The sequence below is a fragment of the Microtus pennsylvanicus genome, chromosome 2 (assembly GCF_037038515.1).
Source record: "Microtus pennsylvanicus isolate mMicPen1 chromosome 2, mMicPen1.hap1, whole genome shotgun sequence".
Classification (NCBI taxonomy): Eukaryota; Metazoa; Chordata; class Mammalia; order Rodentia; family Cricetidae; genus Microtus; species Microtus pennsylvanicus.
The window spans coordinates 120095175-120116116 of record NC_134580.1 but is presented as its reverse complement, the minus strand read 5'-3'; the positions used below and the strand labels follow the sequence as shown (position 1 = coordinate 120116116).

Sequence of the window (20942 nt, the reverse complement as noted above, 5' to 3'; positions counted from 1 at the left end):
TGGGCCGGTATCTTAAAGGCTATTGGCTGAAGGAGTGGAATGTGCTCCCACAGCACCCAGTCATTCATCCAGATGTTTGTGCTGTATGAGGACAGTGCCAGGTATTGTGAAATCTATGAAAAGTTGGGCATCATTCTCAGGAAGATCCAGGCAGATGCGGAAGACAAGTGCATAGTCACCCCACTATCTACAGGCCTAATTAACAAGCCCATTAAATGCTGTGGCATGTTCTAGAACCGCACATGAGATACTGGCTGGAAGAGGCAAGTTGTTTCCTGGCCTGATTGTGTGTTTCTGATCCCTTCCCTAAGTCAGTCAAGGTGTTAAAAATCTCAACATTAACAGCCCCAACTCGACATGGCTCATCTTAGCCTTACTGCCTGTGAATTCCATGTTGCTATGATAGTGACTTTGTCTTTCCCTCTTGCATGGGGTTGCCTGCAGGAATGGATGGGCGATGCTGCCTGTTCCTCCCTGCTGCATCTGAAGCTGGCATTAGGATACAGGTCATGGCACTGTGACTTAGCTGACTATTGTGTGGGGAGGTGGATCCTGAGAACCATATAGGAATCAGGGTGCCGCCACGAAAGCTTTCCCCCCAGTAATTCTTTTCTTTCTTTTTTTTTTTTTTGGTGTATTTTATATTTTGAGACAGTCTAATTTTCTGTCCTGACTGGCCTCCAAGTCACATCTTCCTGCCTCAGACTCCTGTATTCTTTGTATCAAAGGTGTGCATCACCACACTGGGCTTGGTCTGATTTCATGGAGAGCAAGTAAGAGCTGTCAACAGTTCCTGACTGTGCACTGATATCTCTTAATTTCTTCCAAGTATTCGGGATCAGATAGGAAGGTGGGAGCAGCCTAAGAAGAGGGAGCTGCAGGGAGATTGGCTCAATATCCCTGAATTTGGTTCTGGATTTAGATGTCAGGGAGCTCTTTCTTTGGGTTTTCAGGATGTGTGTTCATCCATCTTCCTGTCTTGGGCTTTAGCTGGGCGAGGGAGTGTGTGTGCCTCTCAGTGCGGTGGAGCCTGAGGAGTGCAGTCTCCTGAGTGAGCCTGTGCTGTTTGTGTTGGGGGGTATTTAGGACAGTTATACTTGGAAGCTGTTTGATTATCTGAAGTTCAACATGATTGGACAGCAGCTATTTTATTTGGAGCTCTCATTTATAAAGGAAAAGAAGTTCAGCTGGGTAGAGGCAGGAAACTGAGGGGCTGCCTAAGAAATCAGGAGTGCTCCTTGAAAGCAGAAGGGTGTTATTGGAGTAGCTTTGATTCTTGGGTATTATTTTGCCCAATAACACACAAGTGTAGAGAGGGGCAGAGGCCAATCTAGACTGCACTAGAGAGTGAGCCAGGGCACAGGGACATGTGGATTGCAAGGCTAGCCATTGTTTTCTGTGTGGGAGGGTGCCAGGAGAGGAGGCTGAGTCAGTCATGAACTTGTCCGTAAGCATGAGGAAGCACACAGTGTTTTGTGTCTTTTAGTTTAACTATATTGGTTTTAATTATAAAAGTCATCACAAATCATGCTGAAACCGTTCCACTAGTGACATGTTTAAGTTTACTTTTTTGTCCCCCAATGCCTTGCTTATTCTTTCTGCAAAGGTCCTAGGCAAACAGCTTCCTGCTCAGAAAAGCTTTGTGCATCTGGAAGCATAGCTGTGCATATTCTTTTGGCTCTGTTGAGGTGCAACGTGGTGGCCTCTGACAAGATATTTCTATCATTTATGGTGTCCGTTGGGCTTCTTTCCACTTATCTTGTTGGGGGAGCTTATATATTCTTTTTTAAAATACATTTTTTAATTGTTTCTGTTGAGTATCCTGCAACTAGAATGAAGGCAGTGAAATACTGGTTTATAGACTTGGCTGGGTGAAATAGGAGGGTTTCATTTTGCTTTAGAATATTAGTAAAAATTGCCCAGGAGAGGGGATCAGTTTGATGGGTCCAGCATTCTTCTGTCTGTCTGTATTATGGAGTGACGAAATACCCTAAGCAGAATGATTGGAATCAATTTGAATTCCTGGATAATTTAAAAACATTAAAAATATGTTTGGATTGCCATCACTCTCTTTTTCTTTAGTAATTCACATTTCCCCCTCACCCGAGAGCTGGCATCTCTACCTGTTTTCTTGAATGGATCTTTTGAAAGCCCATTCCTTCTGGCCTCACCCCTCCAGTATTGATCTATAACTCGGCATACTTGCTCCAGCTGGCTCATTTGTAACATCATATGATCTAGTTTCCAGACCTTTCAGATAAATTACTTATTTATATGAAGGGGCTGTAATTGACTTTTCAGTTGAGAAACCCAATTCACCAGAGTGGCTCGGGAGAGACATAGTTCATTTTGCTCTATTATCAAATCAATGTTCAAATGATATTTTAGGATTATTTATTTTCCTCAATATAAGAAAAATGTCAAGATTTATTTCCCATGTTTCTTAAATGTCAGAAGAAATTGACCAGAGGCTGGAGGACTCTCTGTGCCTGGTCTTTGGCAGTGCTGGGCAAGAGGCTAAACATGAAACCCTTGGTTCGGACTGTAAATTGTGGTTCTGTGCCTGGTGTACTTGGTGTGGCTGTGCAGCTGGGTCCTTGCTTCTCCGGGCTAGCCTGGGAGGTCACTTCAGCAGAGATGAGGCCTGTGAAAATGGGATGAGTCAAATAGGTATAGGAGGTTGTTTCTGAAAGTTGAGTAGGAGGAACTGGTTAGACTAGACCTCAGACAAGCTATGGGTGAGAAGTGGGAAGGTATAAGTCCTACAGAAGAGACAGTGCTGGGTGAGGGAACAAGAGTAGACAGAGGGTGGATCATTTAGTAGGGGTGGTGGGACCCCAGAGTAGGCAGAGGGTGAGTGTCATTGAATAGGCTTTGGTGGGAACTGTTCTTACAGTAATCTAGTTAGCCCAACAGACAGAACAACATTTTCTAGTGGTGTCTGAACTTCAGGCCCTGGAGAAATATGTGAGCTCAGAAAGTGGACCTTATAAGCTAGCAGGCGGCCGAGCTCAGACTCGACAGCTCTCCTCTCGGGAGCAGATGCCTCAGAAGAGACGCCATGCCCCGCTCCCGGGCAGACACACACGATGAAGCTCCGACTCAGGATGGACGTAGGCTAGAATCTTCCCGTAAGACCGGTGCTCACAGATTATTAGAGATGGGTTGATCGGGATATCAGAATTAGCCAGTAAGGGCTAGAGCTAATGGGCCAAGCAGTGTTTAAAAGAATACAGTGTCCGTGTATTGTTATTTCGGGGCATAAGCTAGCAGCCCCGCCGCTCCTATTACTACAAAGGACTGTGAGAAAAGCCAGTCTCCAGTAGGTAGGTGATGGGCATAGAGCAGGGCTGCCGAGCAAGGTGTGGAGATCTCCTCTTTCGACTTTAAATCTTTGAAATAATTGCGAGTGTGATAGGCCTCTGGCATGCACATGGAATGCAGACAGCAGAGGGGTGGTTTAGCATTGGTGGCTCCAGCCAGCTTGGAGAACAGGCTCACTGAGCTTCCTACTGGCATTTTGAGTCACTAGCTTGAGATTTTTCTCTCTGGCTAAAGCTGTACTTAGATAACATCTTTATTGTAGATATTACATGATATTTCTGGTGTAAAGATGTCCTTTTTTTCCTATCTAGCTTCACTTTTGATACTTAGAGAAACAAAGTTAGAAGATTCCCTGTGCAGTTTCCGCTTTGGAACAGATAGCCCTCTCCTTAATCTCAGAGGCTACAACTATGTTTCAAATTGATCTCAAGCTCTTGACTGCAGCCCTACAGTTACAGAGGGAAACAGTATAGATACAGAAAATCCTAGAAGCTGGTGGTTTGGCAGGGCCCTGTGAGTGAGGGAACTGGTTGTCATGAAACTCAGATGGCTTCTTAGATGAGATCTTGCCATTGCAATGTTCTTGGGTAGAGACGTCTATACCACGTGAGAGCAGAGGGTTAGCTGGCCTGTTTCCTTCCATTCTCCCATGTGGTTTTAGAAATAAAACTTCATTGACTATATTCCGATGAGTATATGGGTAACACAAATTGGACTTGGTGTATTGAGGGGGCCATGCAAGGTTGGCGGGTGGATCTGGGAGGGATGGGAAGTGAGTGCGATCAGGCACATTGTATAAACTTTCCAAATGGTTAATAAAAATATTATGTTGGGGAAAAAACTTGAAAGTCAAAGAACAAATTAAATTTTGCTGTATAAAATGCAGATTATGTTTATATTAGGAATTTACTTTTTAAGAGTGAATGTAAGAGCAGATAGCAAGATGTCATATAGACTGATGCGCCTTCCACCTTTTCCAGGCCTCACTGCTCGTCAGAATCATGTGTAGGCTGCTGCGAGTCAACAGTGCCCACTCCATAGTGGTGCTCCACACTCCTCAATTCACAGTCCTCAGGGCTTCCTGTGCTGCTGGTCTCAGGCACTTTTGGAACATCCTGAGTTGGGCTGCAGGGGTGAGGGGGGGGGCTTGTGGTGTTCTTATCTTGTGGAGAGATAAGTTCTTTGAGGTGAGCTCTGGACTCCAGAAGGAGGCTGTACAAGTTCCCTGTGCCCCTCCCACTACCACTCCCCAGCTGGGGTAATCTCTGGGCAGCTCTAAAATCTTTGCTAAGAGGTTAGATTTAGGAAATGCAGTTAGAAACACACTGATTTTACATTTCAGTGTTTACATTTACTATTAGTGTTCTTGTAGAGTAGGTTCTAGGTGTTTCCTTACAACTGAGAAGCACTGCTTAGACACTTACTGAGTTAGAAGTGATCATGCAGAGGACCTTGTAAGCTGCTTCAGAGGTTCTGAGATTGGAATCCAGAGGTGCTGGGCTGAAGGCAGGGTTGGTAGTCAGGGTGTAAAGCACACTTTCTTCCAAGAGCAAGCATTGATGAGTAGTGTGATATACAATATCTGATATTCTCAGAGAGTACGTTGTTTTGTTCACTTGAGCTGTGTATTGATAGTAGGTGGTTTAAAATTCAAAATTCAGGCATAGAAGATTGTTGAGCGAGAAAGAGCCCCTGGCGAACTGGCAGGCCCCAAGGTAGTATAGTCTGCAGCGCAGATACACGTAGTGTGAGCAGATCTTGCTGGGCTGTATGGTCTTCATGGTTAAATGCCCAGAAAGCATGATTTGAGGAGCCATTTGTATATGGTCATATGAACATGGAATAGCCTAAAGGTAGGTTCTAAGACCTGGTGTCAGGCAATGGAAGTCTTCTTAAGACTGGCTTTTAAATGTCAAACCTGGTTCTGGGAATCTATTACAGGCCAGATGGTGTGTACTGCAACATAACTTTCGTGGTTTATTTGAGATGACTAGGAGGTCACCCTCAGCTAGTTTCCTATCATCAGATTAATGTAATTCACAGATAATTTTACTTATAATTATTTCTGTAGTGTTATTTTCAAGGGTAAGATATGTGAAATATGAAAGCCGCTATGGTACTTTTATCACACCTGAAACACTAGTTCTAATTCCTTACTATCAAATGTCTCCTCATTGTCAGTGTTTCTCTGCACATGCTGTAGTATGTGCGCACGTGTATATGTGTGCATGTATGTATGGAGGCCAGGAGCGGACACCAGGTATCTTCCTCAGTTACTTTTTATATGTGGAGACAGCTCTCTTTGAGCCTGGAACTGCCTGATTCTGCGACACTGGCTGGCCAGTGAGTCCAGGAATGTCCCTGTTTTCTCCTCTCAGGCCTGGGGTTATAGGAATGCTCTGCCTGGCCTTTTGCATGGCTCTCCGGGTTCTGACTCAAGGCCTCTCATAATCATGCAGCAAGCACTCGGAGCTGTTTCCTAGACCCACTGAGTTACAGGTTTTTGAATCCCGCCCCCCATGTTAACGGAGGTCTAGGTGGCTAGCACATCGTTAATATATCTTTTTAATATATGGATTACCTTCTTTCTGCTCTTCATAATTCATTCTTGTTACAAGAAAGCATTATCAATTGCCGCTTTCTCAGCTGGAGTTACTGACGCTCTCTGCTGATGGTTTGGCATGGTCCTAGCTGTTACATTTCCTGGTGGTTCAGCTCAGGTCAGAGGAGGTCCTTTGGGTGAGAATAAGACTCTGAAGCAGTGGTGGTGTACTGTAGACAGGACTGTGGGGCAGTGGTGTACTGTAGACAGGACTGTGGGGCAGTGGTGGTGTACTGTACTGTAGACAGGACTGTGGGGCAGTGGTGTACTGTAGACAGGACTGTGGAGCAGTGGTGTACTGTAGACAGGACTGTGGGGCAGTGGTGGTGTACTGTACTGTAGACAGGACTGTGGAGCAGTGGTGGTGTACTGTAGACAGGACTGTGGGGCAGTGGTGGTGTACTGTACTGTAGACAGGACTGTGGAGCAGTGGTGGTGTACTGTACTGTAGACAGGACTGTGGAGCAGTGGTGGTGTACTGTAGACAGGACTGTGGAGCAGTGGTGTACTGTAGACAGGACTGTGGAGCAGTGGTGGTGTACTGTAGACAGGACTGTGGAGCAGTGGTGGTGTACTGTAGACAGGACTGTGGAGCAGTGGTGGTGTACTGTAGACAGGACTGTGGAGCAGTGGTGGTGTACTGTAGACAGGACTGTGGAGCAGTGGTGGTGTACTGTAGACAGGACTGTGGAGCAGTGGTGTACTGTAGACAGGACTGTGGAGCAGTGGTGGTGTACTGTAGACAGGACTGTGGAGCAGTGGTGTACTGTAGACAGGACTGTGGAGCAGTGGTGGTGTACTGTAGACAGGACTGTGGAGCAGTGGTGGTGTACTGTAGACAGGACTGTGGAGCAGTGGTGGTGTACTGTAGACAGGACTGTGGAGCAGTGGTGGTGTACTGTAGACAGGACTGTGGGGCAGTGGTGGTGTACTGTACTGTAGACAGGACTGTGGGGCAGTGGTGTACTGTAGACAGGACTGTGGAGCAGTGGTGGTGTACTGTGGACAGGACTGTGGAGCAGTGGTGGTGTACTGTAGACAGGACTGTGGAGCAGTGGTGGTGTACTGTAGACAGGACTGTGGAGCAGTGGTGGTGTACTGTGGACAGGACTGTGGAGCAGTGGTGGTGTACTGTAGACAGGACTGTGGAGCAGTGGTGGTGTACTGTAGACAGGACTGTGGAGCAGTGGTGGTGTACTGTACTGTAGACAGGACTGTGGAGCAGTGGTGGTGTACTGTACTGTAGACAGGACTGTGGGGCAGTGGTGGTGTACTGTACTGTAGACAGGACTGTGGAGCAGTGGTGGTGTACTGTAGACAGGACTGTGGAGCAGTGGTGGTGTACTGTAGACAGGACTGTGGAGCAGTGGTGGTGTACTGTACTGTAGACAGGACTGTGGAGCAGTGGTGGTGTACTGTACTGTAGACAGGACTGTGGGGCAGTGGTGGTGTACTGTACTGTAGACAGGACTGTGGAGCAGTGGTGGTGTACTGTAGACAGGACTGTGGAGCAGTGGTGGTGTACTGTAGACAGGACTGTGGAGCAGTGGTGGTGTACTGTACTGTAGACAGGACTGTGGAGCAGTGGTGGTGTACTGTACTGTAGACAGGACTGTGGGGCAGTGGTGGTGTACTGTACTGTAGACAGGACTGTGGGGCAGTGGTGGTGTACTGTACTGTAGACAGGACTGTGGAGCAGTGGTGGTGTACTGTACTTTAGGCGGGGTCTGCCAACCAGGACCATCTTGTAGGGGCTGGGTGAGTAGCCAGAGTTCACAGAGTTGAGTCACTAACTCACCAGGGATGAAAGTACAATGCTATTTTAATACTGTCTTTTCTTCTACAAATAGGTTTGGGATTACTCTAAAGGGGAAACTTCCATTCATTTGCTCTGAAGTAGCTGTTATAGAGGAAATATGGGCTGTATTTTTGATTTGCTTTTTTAGGGTTTCTCACAACGTGGTAGCTGGCCTTCCCCATCATCAGGGCTTTAAGAGAAGGGACAAGCATAAGGAGACAGCCAGGAAGATAGAAGTTACAATCTTTTGCAATCAGCCACAGGTTACTTGGGCTTTCTGTCTTCTAGTCATTGGAAGTGACTCTCCAGGCTCAACCTACAGCAAGGGGAGGGGAGCTCAGAGGGTGTGAGCACTGGGACCATCCTTGGTTGTTTGGGGACTTGCCTTCCATCAGGCCTAGTGATCTGTAGTGGCCCTGCTTTCTTGAGAAGGTTTAGGTCTTTAGATTGAATAATTTCTTTTTTTTTGATTGTTGATTATCTTACTTTATTATATTAATATCACATAAATGAAAATATTTTTTGAATACATGCATGAGGTATTTAATGTTTCTTATAATTACATTTTCAGTCATTTTAACATTAACATTGTTAAATTGTGTTGAGAAAACAGAACACATTGGGAGTTCATCATCTACCCTTGAACTTGTGCTCAGGTGGCAGACATATGAGCATCATGAGTTCAAATGTATCTCTGAATCATTACTGACATCCAAGCCAGGATGAATAACAAGCTGAATAATTTCTTTAAGAAGCCCTGAGTTATTTTTCTGGCAAATGGCGTTTAGAGCCTATTCTTTGACCAGATGATTCTAGATCTTTTCAGTAGGCAGAACTAGGGAGTTATGTATCCCTTATCTGAAATGTTTGGGAATTAGATGTGTCTCAGAATTTAGATTGTTTGAGATATTGAAATGTTAGCATCTACGGAGTGAAATAGCTTGCAAGTTGGACCTGAGACTAATCATGAGATTCACTTAAAGGTAGTTTTGTATAATTGTAGTAATATGAGCGGCGGGGCTGCGTCCCCAGCACCCCAGCCGCCTGCTAGCTTATGCCCCAAAATAATTACACGGACACTGTATTCTTTTAAACACTGTTTGGCCCTTTAGCTCTAGCCCTTACTGGCTAATTCTGATATCCCGATCAACCCATCTCTAATAATCTGTGAGCACCGGTCTTACCGGGAAGATTCTAGCCTACGTCCATCCTGGGTCGGAGCTTCATTGCTTGCGTCTGCCTGGGAGCTGGGAGTATGGCGTCTCTCTGAGGCGTCTGCTCCCAAGAGGAGAGCTGTGGAGTCTGAGCTCACTTCCTTTTCCTCCCAGTGTTCTGTTCTGTTTACTCCTCCAATCTATCTTCTAACCAATGAGGGCCAAGCAGTTTCTTTTTATTTAACCAATGACCTTCCTCCATCATATAATATTTTCATGTGTGCCTGCCACATGAGGTCAAGTGTGAAATTGTCACTTGTGGCATCATGTCAAGGTTCATGAAGCTTTCTAGTTTGGAACATTTTGGAATTTAGATTTTCAGTTAGGAATGTGCAACCTGTATTTTTTCCTCTCAGTCCCTTTTCCTCTCCCTCTTTTTCTTCCTCTCCCCCTCCCTTTATTTCTTTAAATTTAGGTTATAGTTCATGCTGTTATTTCCCATTCAGAATCCATATCTCATCCATCTTGTGTTTGTATTCATTTTTAATCTACTAGGTCTACTGGCAGTAGCTCCCAGTGATACCAGCATAAGTATTCATGAATTATCTCACAATATACAAATAAAAATCTTAGAATGACCACCAGAGATAACTGATTCTGTCACATTGTGTAGTCAAAATCCTCTCTGCCCTGTGGAAATGTTCTTCCACTGTGGTACAAAGTTTGATTCATTATTTTCAACTTCTTTTGAATTTTAGATTGTTTAAACAAGTTTATTTTGTATTCTTTAATATTCAGAGAAATCTTGCTTTTGTTATTGCCCTTCTCTCCAATTTTCTTCTTTATCCATATGCAGCCTTTTGAAAAAGACTAAGGTTGTCCTTTTGCTTTCTACATACAAGTAATATTGTACATACATTCTCTTTGGACTTGGGATGGGATTTTGTCCCTAAGCCTATTATAAGTTAAGAATACAATAAATCAATTCTCTGGGTATATTTAACCTGCAGAGCCTTCCAGTTTGTTAACACAGTACAATGTGTTGTGTATGCCATGGGGTATGTGTTATTTCTCTTGTGATTTCATGGTCAACTGGCATCCATATCTTGCTGCTGCTGCTGCGCCTGGCATCACTGGAGAATACTGGATTATATATCACTAGCCTAGGAAATGATGAAACTTCAGAACTGAAGTTAGGATTAGTGCTGAATCTCTATTACTTTCTCTCCATAGTATAAAATGCTAAAATCAGATCATAAAAGGTGAAGACTGCCTTAAATCACATGTCCTGGTGACCATGCCACAATGGTATCCAGAGATGCTCTTCATTCCTTTTTATTGGTAATTGATAATTCTTTAATATAGGTAAAAAATATTTTTTTCTTGTTGAGATGTGGTCTCTCTTATATAGCCCAGGCTGTCCTTGAATTCATGGTCTTCCTGCTGCGATTACAGACCCTTGCTACCTAGTATGTAGAGCTGTTCTAGAGAACTATGCTATTCAGAATTTCCCTGACTTCCTGATTATTGCTTTGTAAGAAGTACAATTCCCAGTGAATCTAACAAGATGGTCAGAGGAGGGGCAGAGCCCTGGCTGCTCCTGGGAGCAGCCCACAGTTGTGGCCATCCCAGCTTTTGACTTGGTTTTCATCCAGGCTGGTAGGGCTGCCTTCTGCATGCTCAGCTCTTCACGGTGCCTGGCATTTTTGTTGCTGACTTGTCTTACAGTTAGAAACTCTTCCAGATTTTGACAGCACATTTTTGTTAGTCATAGTTTCTGATGGTGGCATCTGTGTCATGTGTCTTCATGTTTATAGCCTTAGAAAGGATTTGGGAGCAGTGCTATCTGGGATTACTTTTCAGATGTCATTTAAAATCAAAGACCCTTTTGTGAAAAACAGATGAAACAGGTTTATTTCAAAATAATCTATTGTCTCCTAACCCATACTGCTTTATATATGTTTCAGAGAAAAGGACCTGGAAGCCAAGTTTATCATTCAAATGGAGAAAAGCAAAACGACAATCACAAACTTAAAGGCAAGTGATGACCCTGCCCTGCTGTAGTTCTGAGAGCTCCATACTTGCCCCCTGGGAGGGTGGTATAGATGACTGAAGCACCTGACCCTTCTGTACCCTAAGTTGACTGCCCTAACTTGGTGCAGTTAGCAGTGTCTGCATGCTCTCTGCTGAGGCTCAGTCCTGAAGATGAAACACTGGTCTGATCCTGGTGCCTTTCCTGCCCTGGTTTTATCTGACCTGAAAGTCTAACTCAAACTGTTTCTCTGCTCTGTGAGTTCCTATGGTACACAAGGACCTGGCATTTCTACCCTATATTCCAGCCTTATAGTTGTCTGTATTCTGTGCTGTACTGGACACATCTTGAGATAGGATTTGTTTATTTTGAGAACAGGCTCTTAGGTAACCCAGGCTGGCCTCAAACATGGATTGCTGTGGGATAAATGGTCTGTACCCGGTCACTTGTATTTTAAATAAATGCTGATTGGCTAGTAGCCAGGCAGGAAGTAGAGGCAGGGCAACAAGAATTCTGGGAGGAGGGAAGTTTCAGTCTGCAGTTGTCACCCAGACAGAGAGGAAACCAGTCACAGAGCAAGCAAGATGTGACTGCCTCACTGAAAAAGGTACCACGCCACAAGATTAACATAGACAAAAATTATGGGCTAATATAAGTTATAACAACTAATGAGAAGCCTGAGCTACTAGGTCAACCAGTTTATAATTAATGTAGTCCTCTGTGTGTTTCTTTGGGACTTAATGACTGCGGGAACCAGGCAAGACAGGAAATCACAGTCAACAATGGATGAATATGACTTTGAACTTCTGATTCTCCTGCCCTATCTCCTCAGTGATTGTATATGTATACATCACTAGGATTGTATATGTGTACCACGTCATACCTGGTTTATGCAATGCTAGGGATCAAATCCAGGTCCCTATGCATGCTAGGCTGACACTCTTAACAACTGAACTATATCCCCTGTTCTTTGTTTTGATTTTTTAAAATGAGAATCCATCATGTATTCTGATCTTTGATGATCTGACAACTGTTGTTTATTATTAGCTGAAAGCAATGAAAACTTAAAAAGGAAGCGATAAAACTGCATACTTTCTGGAAAAAAGTAGATGAAAAAATTTCACAATCTTTCAAAATGATAAATTATTCATGCTTCCTTTAAAATATATTTATTTCATTAGCACCCTGGATAAGGATCTTGAATGCTTTCCACTCAAGGAGGGAGCACGGTTATAAAAGTAACACAAAAGACATCATGTGTTTTTAGGGCTTAGTGCCCTTCAGTGTGGAGGTAATGGTTTCTGAGGTCTACTGCTCCATGGCCAAGTGCACTATGAATTGATTTCTATTAACTCATGGTCCCAACCAGTGGCTACTCTTAAGATTGCTTTCTAAGTAGTACAACTTGATCCCCAGAAACAGGAATGGGAATAGTACTACTTTCCCAGGGAGCATGTGTTGGTGTGTGGTTATCCCTTTGCTTGAGGAGTTCTGTACTAGAATGCTTTCCTTTCATACTTACAGTCTTTAGCACAACATGACTCTCTCTTTTTTCTTTGACTTGCATCATCTTCTCAGGCTGGTTCAGTTCTGTCTACCTCCTTTCTGTAGCGACCTTTTCTTTGCTTCATGCATCTGTGTGCTCATAGTGCTTTGGCTGAATCCTTTTTCCATGTATATCATGGAAGCTATTTTCCTTGATTTACTCTGTTGCTTTTTGTGTTTTATACATATTTCTTTATATGATAATTGAGTAACTAGAATAGATGTCAAATCTATCTATCTATCTATCTATCTATCTATCTATCTATCTATCTATCTATCTATCTATCTATCTATCTTCCATCCATTATCTATCTATCTTTAAAACATAATCCACTGTGTCCAGTTTGTACTCCCTCTATACTCATGGTTGTAGGATCACTGGAACATGATCTACCTACCAGGGGCTACACCATTAAAGAAAGTAGACATTCAGCCATCAACTGTTGGTAGTTCCTAAAGAACCCTTTTTCCTCCTGGCTGGGATGTTGGTGGGCTTTATCTTGTACAGGTCTTAACAGCTAGCTATAGCTGCGTGAGTGCAGTGGTCTGGTCCGGTCCTGTCTAGAAGATATTGTTTCACCCATCCTTTGGCTCTTGAAATCTTTCTGTGCTTTTTCTGTACTGGCCACTGAATCTTCTGGGGAGGGCATATGGTATAGACATCCCATTTGGGGCTGATACTCCATAGATACCTTTTCTCTGTGTGTTGTTGATCAGTTGTTAGTTCCTGTGTTAACCATCATTCACTGAGCAAAGAAACTCCTCTGAAGATATCTGAGAACCAAACTAATCTGTGGATCTAAAAATATAAATTTAGAAGATAGTTTGATAGTGTGTACATTTAGCAAAAGTGATAGTAGTAGATTTTACCCCTAGGGTCTGTGAGCACACCAACTTGGGGTTCATGTCCAGCTTTACTATACCAGCCATGCATTTCCTTCTGTGGAGTGGCCTTAAATCCTATCAGTGGTTGGTCACCTCCGTAATATTTGTGTCACTATTGCACCTATGGAAAATGCTCATTTTTAATATACTGTTGTTTTCATTGTTTTTTTAAAACAATTTGTTTAAAAAAAGAAGTCAATTATTAAAAAGTACACTGTTCATTGAAGCTATTTAGCATTATGTCTAAGGTATAAGGTTCTGGGAACACATGAATGGTTTGTGGGTTTAATTTAAACTCAGAGGATGGAACATCTGTAATAGCCTCAATATATCTTAGGAGAGTTCTCATTCAGAAAAGAGGGGGAAATTATTTCTTGATGGATTATTAGGGAAGCTTCATGGAAGTGGAGACATCTGACTTGAAGTTTTCAAGAGGCTACCAAATCACACAGCTCCAGAGGGCACTGCTTTTGCCAGAATCAGTATCCAGCACCTTTGAAGTTGTATAACGTCCAGCTTTGGGGGGCCATCATAGAGGAAACAGTCAAATAAGCAGACAGAGTCTGATTGGGCATTGTGTTCATGTAAGATAATTATATTAGTAAAGACTAGCTGATGGTTATAATACAGATCCTGGACTTCTCATGCTGTATTTATTTATTTTATTCATTCTTTAGGGAGACTAATAGGAATTAAGTGTTGATTAGTGTATATGTGCTGCAAACATTAATCATTTTATGTTTTTTTAGTCACAGATTTTGTCTCCTAATTTGGATTGCTTGTTAAATGACATTACACTTTATGTTATTGTTATTACCACCTCATTTTCTTATTATTATTGTCAAAATTGTCTTTGTAGATACCAGAAGGAGGCACTGGGGACTCAGGCAGAGAACGGACCAAGACCTTCACTTATGACTTCTCTTTTTACTCTGCTGACACCAAGAGTCCAGATTATGTTTCACAAGAAATGGTACAGTGTGACAATCTCAAAATCTTGTTTGTTTGTTTTAATTCAGGAAAAACAGTCTTGCCCTAAGGCACTTAAAAGAAATTTACTACTTTTTTGCCAAATTTAATTTATATAAAATTAGCATTTGGTAACTCAGCTTTTTTTTCTTTTTTTGTGTGTGTATGTCATTTTTTATTATTATTGCAATTATTGAGCTATACATTTTTCTTTTCTCTCCTCCCTTCCTCTCCCCTCCTCTTCAACCTTCTCCCGTGGTCCCCGTGCTTCCAATTTACTCAGGAGATCATGTCTTTTTCTACTTCCCATGTAGATTAGATTCATGTATGTCTCTCTTAGGGTCCTCATTGTTGTTTAGGTTCTTGGGGGATTATGAATTGTAAGCTGGTTTTCTTTGCTTTATGTCTAAAAGCCAGTTATGAGTGAGTACATATAATATTTGTTTTTCTGGGTCTGGGTTACCTCACTCAATATGATGTTTTCTAGATCCACCCATTTGCCCACAAATTTCAAGATGTCATTATTTTTTTTTTTCTGCTGTGTAGTTCTCTATTGTGTAATTGTACCACATTTTCCTTATCCATTCTTTAGTCAAGGGGCATTTAGGTTGCTTCCAGGTTCTGGCTATAACAAACAATGCTGCTATAAACATAGTTGAGCACATGTCCTTGTGATACGATTGAGCATCCTTTAGGTATATACCCAAAAGTGGTATTGCTGAATTTTGAGGAAGGTTGTTTCCTAATTTTTTGAAAAATTGCCATACTGATATCCGAAGAGGCTGTATCAGCTTGTATTCCCACCAGAAATGGAAAAGTGTTCCCTTTACCCCACATTGTCTCCAGCATAAGTTGTCATCAATGTTTTTGATCTTGGCCATTCTTACAGGTGTAAGATGGAATCTCAGAGTTGTTTTGATTTGCATTTCTCTGATGGCTAAGGATGTTGGAACTCAGCTTTTTAATTATCAATGGAAATGTTTATATAATTCGGATAATCCAATCTTCTAAAGTTTTTTTTTGTTTTACCATAACAAATCATAACTGGAATGGTTTCAGAACTGTAACATTGATCTCATTGTGAGAGATTCAGATGCAACATTTGATGTTGGGAATGTGACATTTGTATATTTAAGTCTTGCAAATAAACCCCTTAGCCTTGAGTCCTCCAGGGGTCAGAGCATAGGAGATAAATATCAAACCAAAGCCACATTTTGTCTGTTTTTGTGGATCGTTACAAGCAATAGAAAGAATTCTAGAAGGAGTGTTTCTCCAGAATGTACAACCGAGACTGATTCTAGTATTTGCTCAAGAAACAAATAGAGATGTTGTCCACACAGGTGAGAACAAGGTACTCTCAGATGAACTTCAAGACACTGATTGTGACATTTCATTAGAGCAGAAACACAAACATATACTCCTGGGTGGGCAAAAACAGGACATTGGAGCAGAGCTGAGGGCACACTAACACAGGTGGAAGAACATGGGCTTCAATGCTAATTGAAGTACAGCATTGGACTTCATCACTGGGCCTTTCCCTGTCTTCTCAGTGCCCCCTTATGTATCATAGGTACTTATTTCAGCTCTTCTTATGCTAACGTGGATGTTCTTGACCTTGGTTGTAGTCCTGAAAACTAGAGCATGAAAACACTAGTGTGGTTTTGCATCAGAGTTAGTGGTATTGCCTGGGAACGTGTAAGAATGTAAAATCTCAAGATCACCACTATCACCAACCCACCTGCATGTTGAGATTAGATGTGAGCCACCACACCCAACTCAGAATCATCTGTCTATCTATCTATCCATCCATATATGTAATATAATCATCTATACATATATATGGATACATGTATATGTATGTATATGAAGATAGATTATTCTCTATATATGGATATTTATCTATATGTATATATATGGATAGATGATTCTATCTATCTATCTATCTATCTATCTATCTATCTATCTATCTATCTATCTATCTATCTATCTATCTATCTTTTGGGGAAGATCTGCAGTGTTTTGCATGTACTTTTACATTCAAGAATGTATCTGGTTTAGAAGTGGTTTGTGGAGGAGAGCCCGACCTTTAGAGGCAATGCAGTTGTTGAGGTTGGAGACCTGCAGTGATTGTATCCAGAAGCAGTGGATTCACACATCAGTTATGGGGAAGGGACAATTAAACCATAGAAAAAGGAGTTGAAGAGAAACTGATATTTGGGTTTGTCTTGAGTCAGACATGCTTAATATTCCATTGTGTTACAGCTTCCAAAGAACCAAATAAGGTGAATTTTGACTCCAGTTTTCTTTATCAGGACGTTCAGTGAACTTTAGCAATTTATTCAAGTTCGTAAGCAGATTGCCACTCAATAGGGTGAGAGCTGAGCGTGGTGAGGGGAGGGGGTTTACCCCTGGAGAGGGAGGATGACTTTGGGTTCAGGGTGGCTGGTCTGTCTACACTGACAGTGAGGAGTCTGGCGTAGAAGACTGTGGTTGTGGGACCCAGACTGATGCTCTGTTGCACATATGGGAATTAAGTGACAGGAACTAGAATTTTAAGGGGAAAACCAATTTATTGTAGTGATTTTCAGAATGTCTTCAAAATAGGGTGAATGAAAAGCCTTGAATGATCTACATTTTTAACCTATTTAATGAACAATTGGATGTTGTTGTTTTACTTGAATTTGAAGTCTTTGAGAACAGTGGACTACACAGAGGGATGGAGAGCATTGTGTGACCACAGGACCTGGCTGGGAAATGTTTACTTTGAAAATGGTTAATTTGTGGGAGTAGGTGGTAACTTTCTGGGCTGTACAGTGATCAGGGTGAGGGATATACAAACAAATGTATCTCTTCTCCCTGGAGGCTAAAATTCTATGTCCAGAGTTTAAAGAGAGATCTAGATTGTGCAAAACTTTCTGCTCACAAGGAAAATGCCATGCTTCATTTCTTCTTTGTGCTACAGGAACTTTTACAGAGAGTAACCTGGGATTGTTCTGTGGAATTTCCAAACTACATACTACTAAGCCATGCTAATAAGCCATCATAGATGCAGGAAAAGCAGTTAGTTATCTGTAAAATAGAAAGCTATTCCCTCTCACTCCTCATTTTAGCACTCATGTGAAGATTTCAGCGTTGTCTACACAGCTCTTGAGGCTGCTGGTGAGGGGTGAGGTAAGCAGAGTGGTCATGAAGCCAGCACGGTGCTCGCTCTGTCTTTCCTCTTATGCTTTAGTCAGTTAAGTTTAAAAGTATATTGAGAAAATATATCATGTCCACGAATATAAAGTTTCCTTTGAGTCTAAAAACAAGCCATCATTTTAGAATTAGGAAAAAAAATCAATGAGCAATTTAAACTCACATTCTTGTAAATTAAAGACCATTAAATACGGTCTTAATTTTCTTAATGGTTCTTCAAAACTCCAACGGGAGGCTTTGATCTTTCTCATACCCCTTACTTTTTAATTCACCCTGGAGAAACTTGAAACCATTAATCTCCCAGTTGCCAGGCTTGCTAGTCGTGTCTTTGTTTCAGCAGTGCCCTCCTGTGGCTGATTCCCCACTGTCAAGGCCTGGGAGAGCTTGGGTCACCTTTGAAAGGAGCTTAAAACATTTCCACACATAGCAAGGCAGATTGAGGTAACTGGGCTAGTGAGGGTTTGGTGCTAATAGATTCATCGGTCTCTTGATATGGTAGCAGATGCCAAATCAGTGGGTGGTGGGAATGTGCCAGGGGAGCCTCTGGAGAAGACGACAGTTCCTGTTTCTGTATTCCTGTCTGTCTATGATGGGTGGGTTGGTTGGTGCTGAGGCTGAGCTAGACCTGGTGTCATCTGCAGAACTACCTGCTCTCTATCTGTCCTACCATTGCACCTACTGGGGTTCATGAGTCTGTTAGAAAGCCACCCAATTGTAAACAGAGTAATAACATAGGAGTGTCCTTGGTTTGGTTCAAGGCCTCTGGTTTCTGGTACACCATCATCACTGGATCTTCACCTGAACTCCCCTGGGATGACTTGCTGCCACCCTTGTGTTTATCATTCCACAGGACCAGTCCCTTCACAAGCTCCAGCAGATCCTAGATGGGGTAGATGTTAGGGTGGGCCAACCCAAGGCCTGGTTGTGGTACTGGGTGGTAGCTGAGGTGGTCAGTCCTGGCCACTGGGGCATCCACCTCAGGCAAGGGGGCAGAGCCAGCTTCCCTACTGCCAAGTCAGCAGGCTAGATTATCCCTGGCCTGTGGTGAGGGGTGGGGCCATCTCTCCCAAGGGTAGAGATCAGTTGTCCCATGGAGCTCTGGGTCAGCTTTCCCAGGGCCAGGAAAAGACAGGGCCAGGTTGTGGAGACATTTGAGTTTGGTTTAACTGTTTTCTCTGATTTATTTGTCTAAGTTATGAGAAATGCCCCTTTCCTATTTTCTGAATTGTCTGTGGAAGACTTTCTGTTTTTGCTCCAATCTGAGAGAATTGGAGAAATAGAATTTTTACTTGTAGTTCATGTGTATTAGTGAAAGGAGACCCAAGCCCGTGATCTAGATCCCTGAGTTTCCCTGGGGTTCTAGCTTCACAGAACTCTGAACATAGCGGACAATGAGGACTAATGAGAACTCAAGAACAATGGCAATGGGTTTCTGATCCTACTGCACGCACTGGCTTTGTGGGAGCCTAGGCAGTTTGGATGCTCAACTTACTAGAGCTGGATGGAGGTGGGGGTTCCTTGGACTTCCCACAGGACAGGGAACCCTGATTGCTTTTCGGGCTGGGGGGGGGACTTAATTGGGGGAGTGGGAGGGAAATAGGAGGCGGTGGCGGGGAAGAGACAGAAATCTTTAATAAATAAATAAATTAAAAAAAATAAGTTTGGGGATACATCCTTCCAGCTAGCACCAGGGTCTCGTGAATTTAGAGGATGTGGTCATGGCCCTGTAATGAGGTGCAGCCTCAGGTCTGCCACTCACTGGCCAGGGTCTCATCTGACCTTCCCCGCCAGCTTCCTCATCTGTGGGGTTGTGAGCATTGTCCCTGTTGAATTACTACATGAACCTGTGACAGTGCCCAGGAAATGTGAACTGCTGTCACGGCTGTGTATTGAATAAGTCCATAGACTCTGACAATACAATAAAAAATAACAGTGTCTAAAGCTGAAATGGGTAAAAATGAACTGAGAGTAGTTGGCTGTAGTCATCTGTGGAAGAACTTCAGTTGGAATTATAGTTAGCAAAGTTTTATTGATGTATCTGAAGGAATTGTGAATAGGATGGAAGGAGAAAGCCCGAGTCCATTTAGCTGTATGTGTGTGGCAGCTGAACTGTCCGCAGACTTTGCTGTGATCAGGGATACAATATTCACTTGAGAAGTTTTGTAGTGTACTGATTCCTGGGTTCACACAGAGAGTCATACTTCACTGGACTGTGTTGCTGGCCTGGCCACTGGGACTCTTGAGAGCTCTCCAGGTAATCTCATGGCCACCATAGCCTAGGGTTTGCTGCCCTGGGTAGTTTGGGGGAAAGAGCTTTCTGGATCTCCTGGTTTTGACTCAGAGGGCTCAGCGCTGTGGGAGTCTCCATCTTGTACTGTGGTCATCCCACTTGCTCACTTCCCCCATCTCTGGCATCTCTAGCTGCCAGAATGCCCTTCCTTTTTGTAGCAGAGATGTTTGAGGGAGCCTTGGTGTGCTGGACTTAGTGGACATTGAGATATCACCAAATTTTAATCTGTCTCTTTTCCATTAGCTGTGTTCCTGGGGCATTTGTGCTTCATCCTCTATCCCCCAAACAGCAGTTAAGTGGGGTCTGGGACAGAAACCCAGGCTGTGGATGTGCCCCACTTGCCTCCCCTCCATGTCTACAAGTATTTGAACAAGTATCTAAACAGAACACACGCCAGGACCTAGTAATGAGAGAGCCCTGCCATTCACCACCCTGCCCGCAGCGCTCTGCTACCCCAGGTCTCCTCCAGACTCATCTTGAGGAACAAACACTCGCCCTGAGATAGGATGACTTTGATTTGGCAGGATTCAGACAATAATTTCTGGCTACTGTGACTTTTAGGTTTTGAATATTAATTTCTGGAGGCTCGGATAAGATGAATAGCTTGACACAATATGCAGTTCTGAATTTTAACATCTCGGGTTAAAATCTTTGCTTCTAGACACAATTGCCACTTGGCCTTGCTTACATTTATATTTCAGAAATCATTTGCTAGCGTAAGTAGGAAAAAGGACGGTCTTGCTTTTTGCTTGCTTGGAGAGTTACTTTTGATTAAAAACTGGGGTGCATACATATTCTGTTGTTACAGCTCGGCAGTGATTTATTTTTATGCTGTAATCTCTAAAGATGAAAGTAACATTCAAGAATATTGTCAACACTGCAGGGACTTTTATTAAAATCCACAGTACTTGCATTCTTTGTGTTAATATATATGCATATATATATTTTTTTCTTTTAGGTTTTCAAAACTCTGGGCACAGATGTCGTGAAATCTGCCTTTGAAGGTTATAATGCTTGTGTCTTTGCATATGGGCAAACTGGATCCGGAAAGTCCTACACTATGATGGGAAATTCTGTATGTTGTTTAGTTGTTTATGTGCTGTGTGGGAAGGAAATTTCTTGTTATCTTTCTCTGGAGTGATAAAATT

General features: G+C 42.8%; 1 protein-coding gene across 5 annotated transcripts in view; it reads left to right on the top strand.

Moving 5' to 3' along the window:
- Window positions 1–20942, top strand: part of Kif16b (kinesin family member 16B) — a 258436-nt gene that overhangs the window by 24435 nt on the left and 213059 nt on the right. For all 5 annotated transcript variants that reach the window (XM_075962336.1, XM_075962337.1, XM_075962334.1 and 2 more), the window contains 3 exons: window positions 10846–10915; window positions 14200–14313; window positions 20753–20869. In XM_075962336.1, coding sequence (XP_075818451.1) covers window positions 10846–10915; window positions 14200–14313; window positions 20753–20869 — 301 coding nt within the window. The remainder of the gene's footprint in view (window positions 1–10845; window positions 10916–14199; window positions 14314–20752; window positions 20870–20942) is intronic.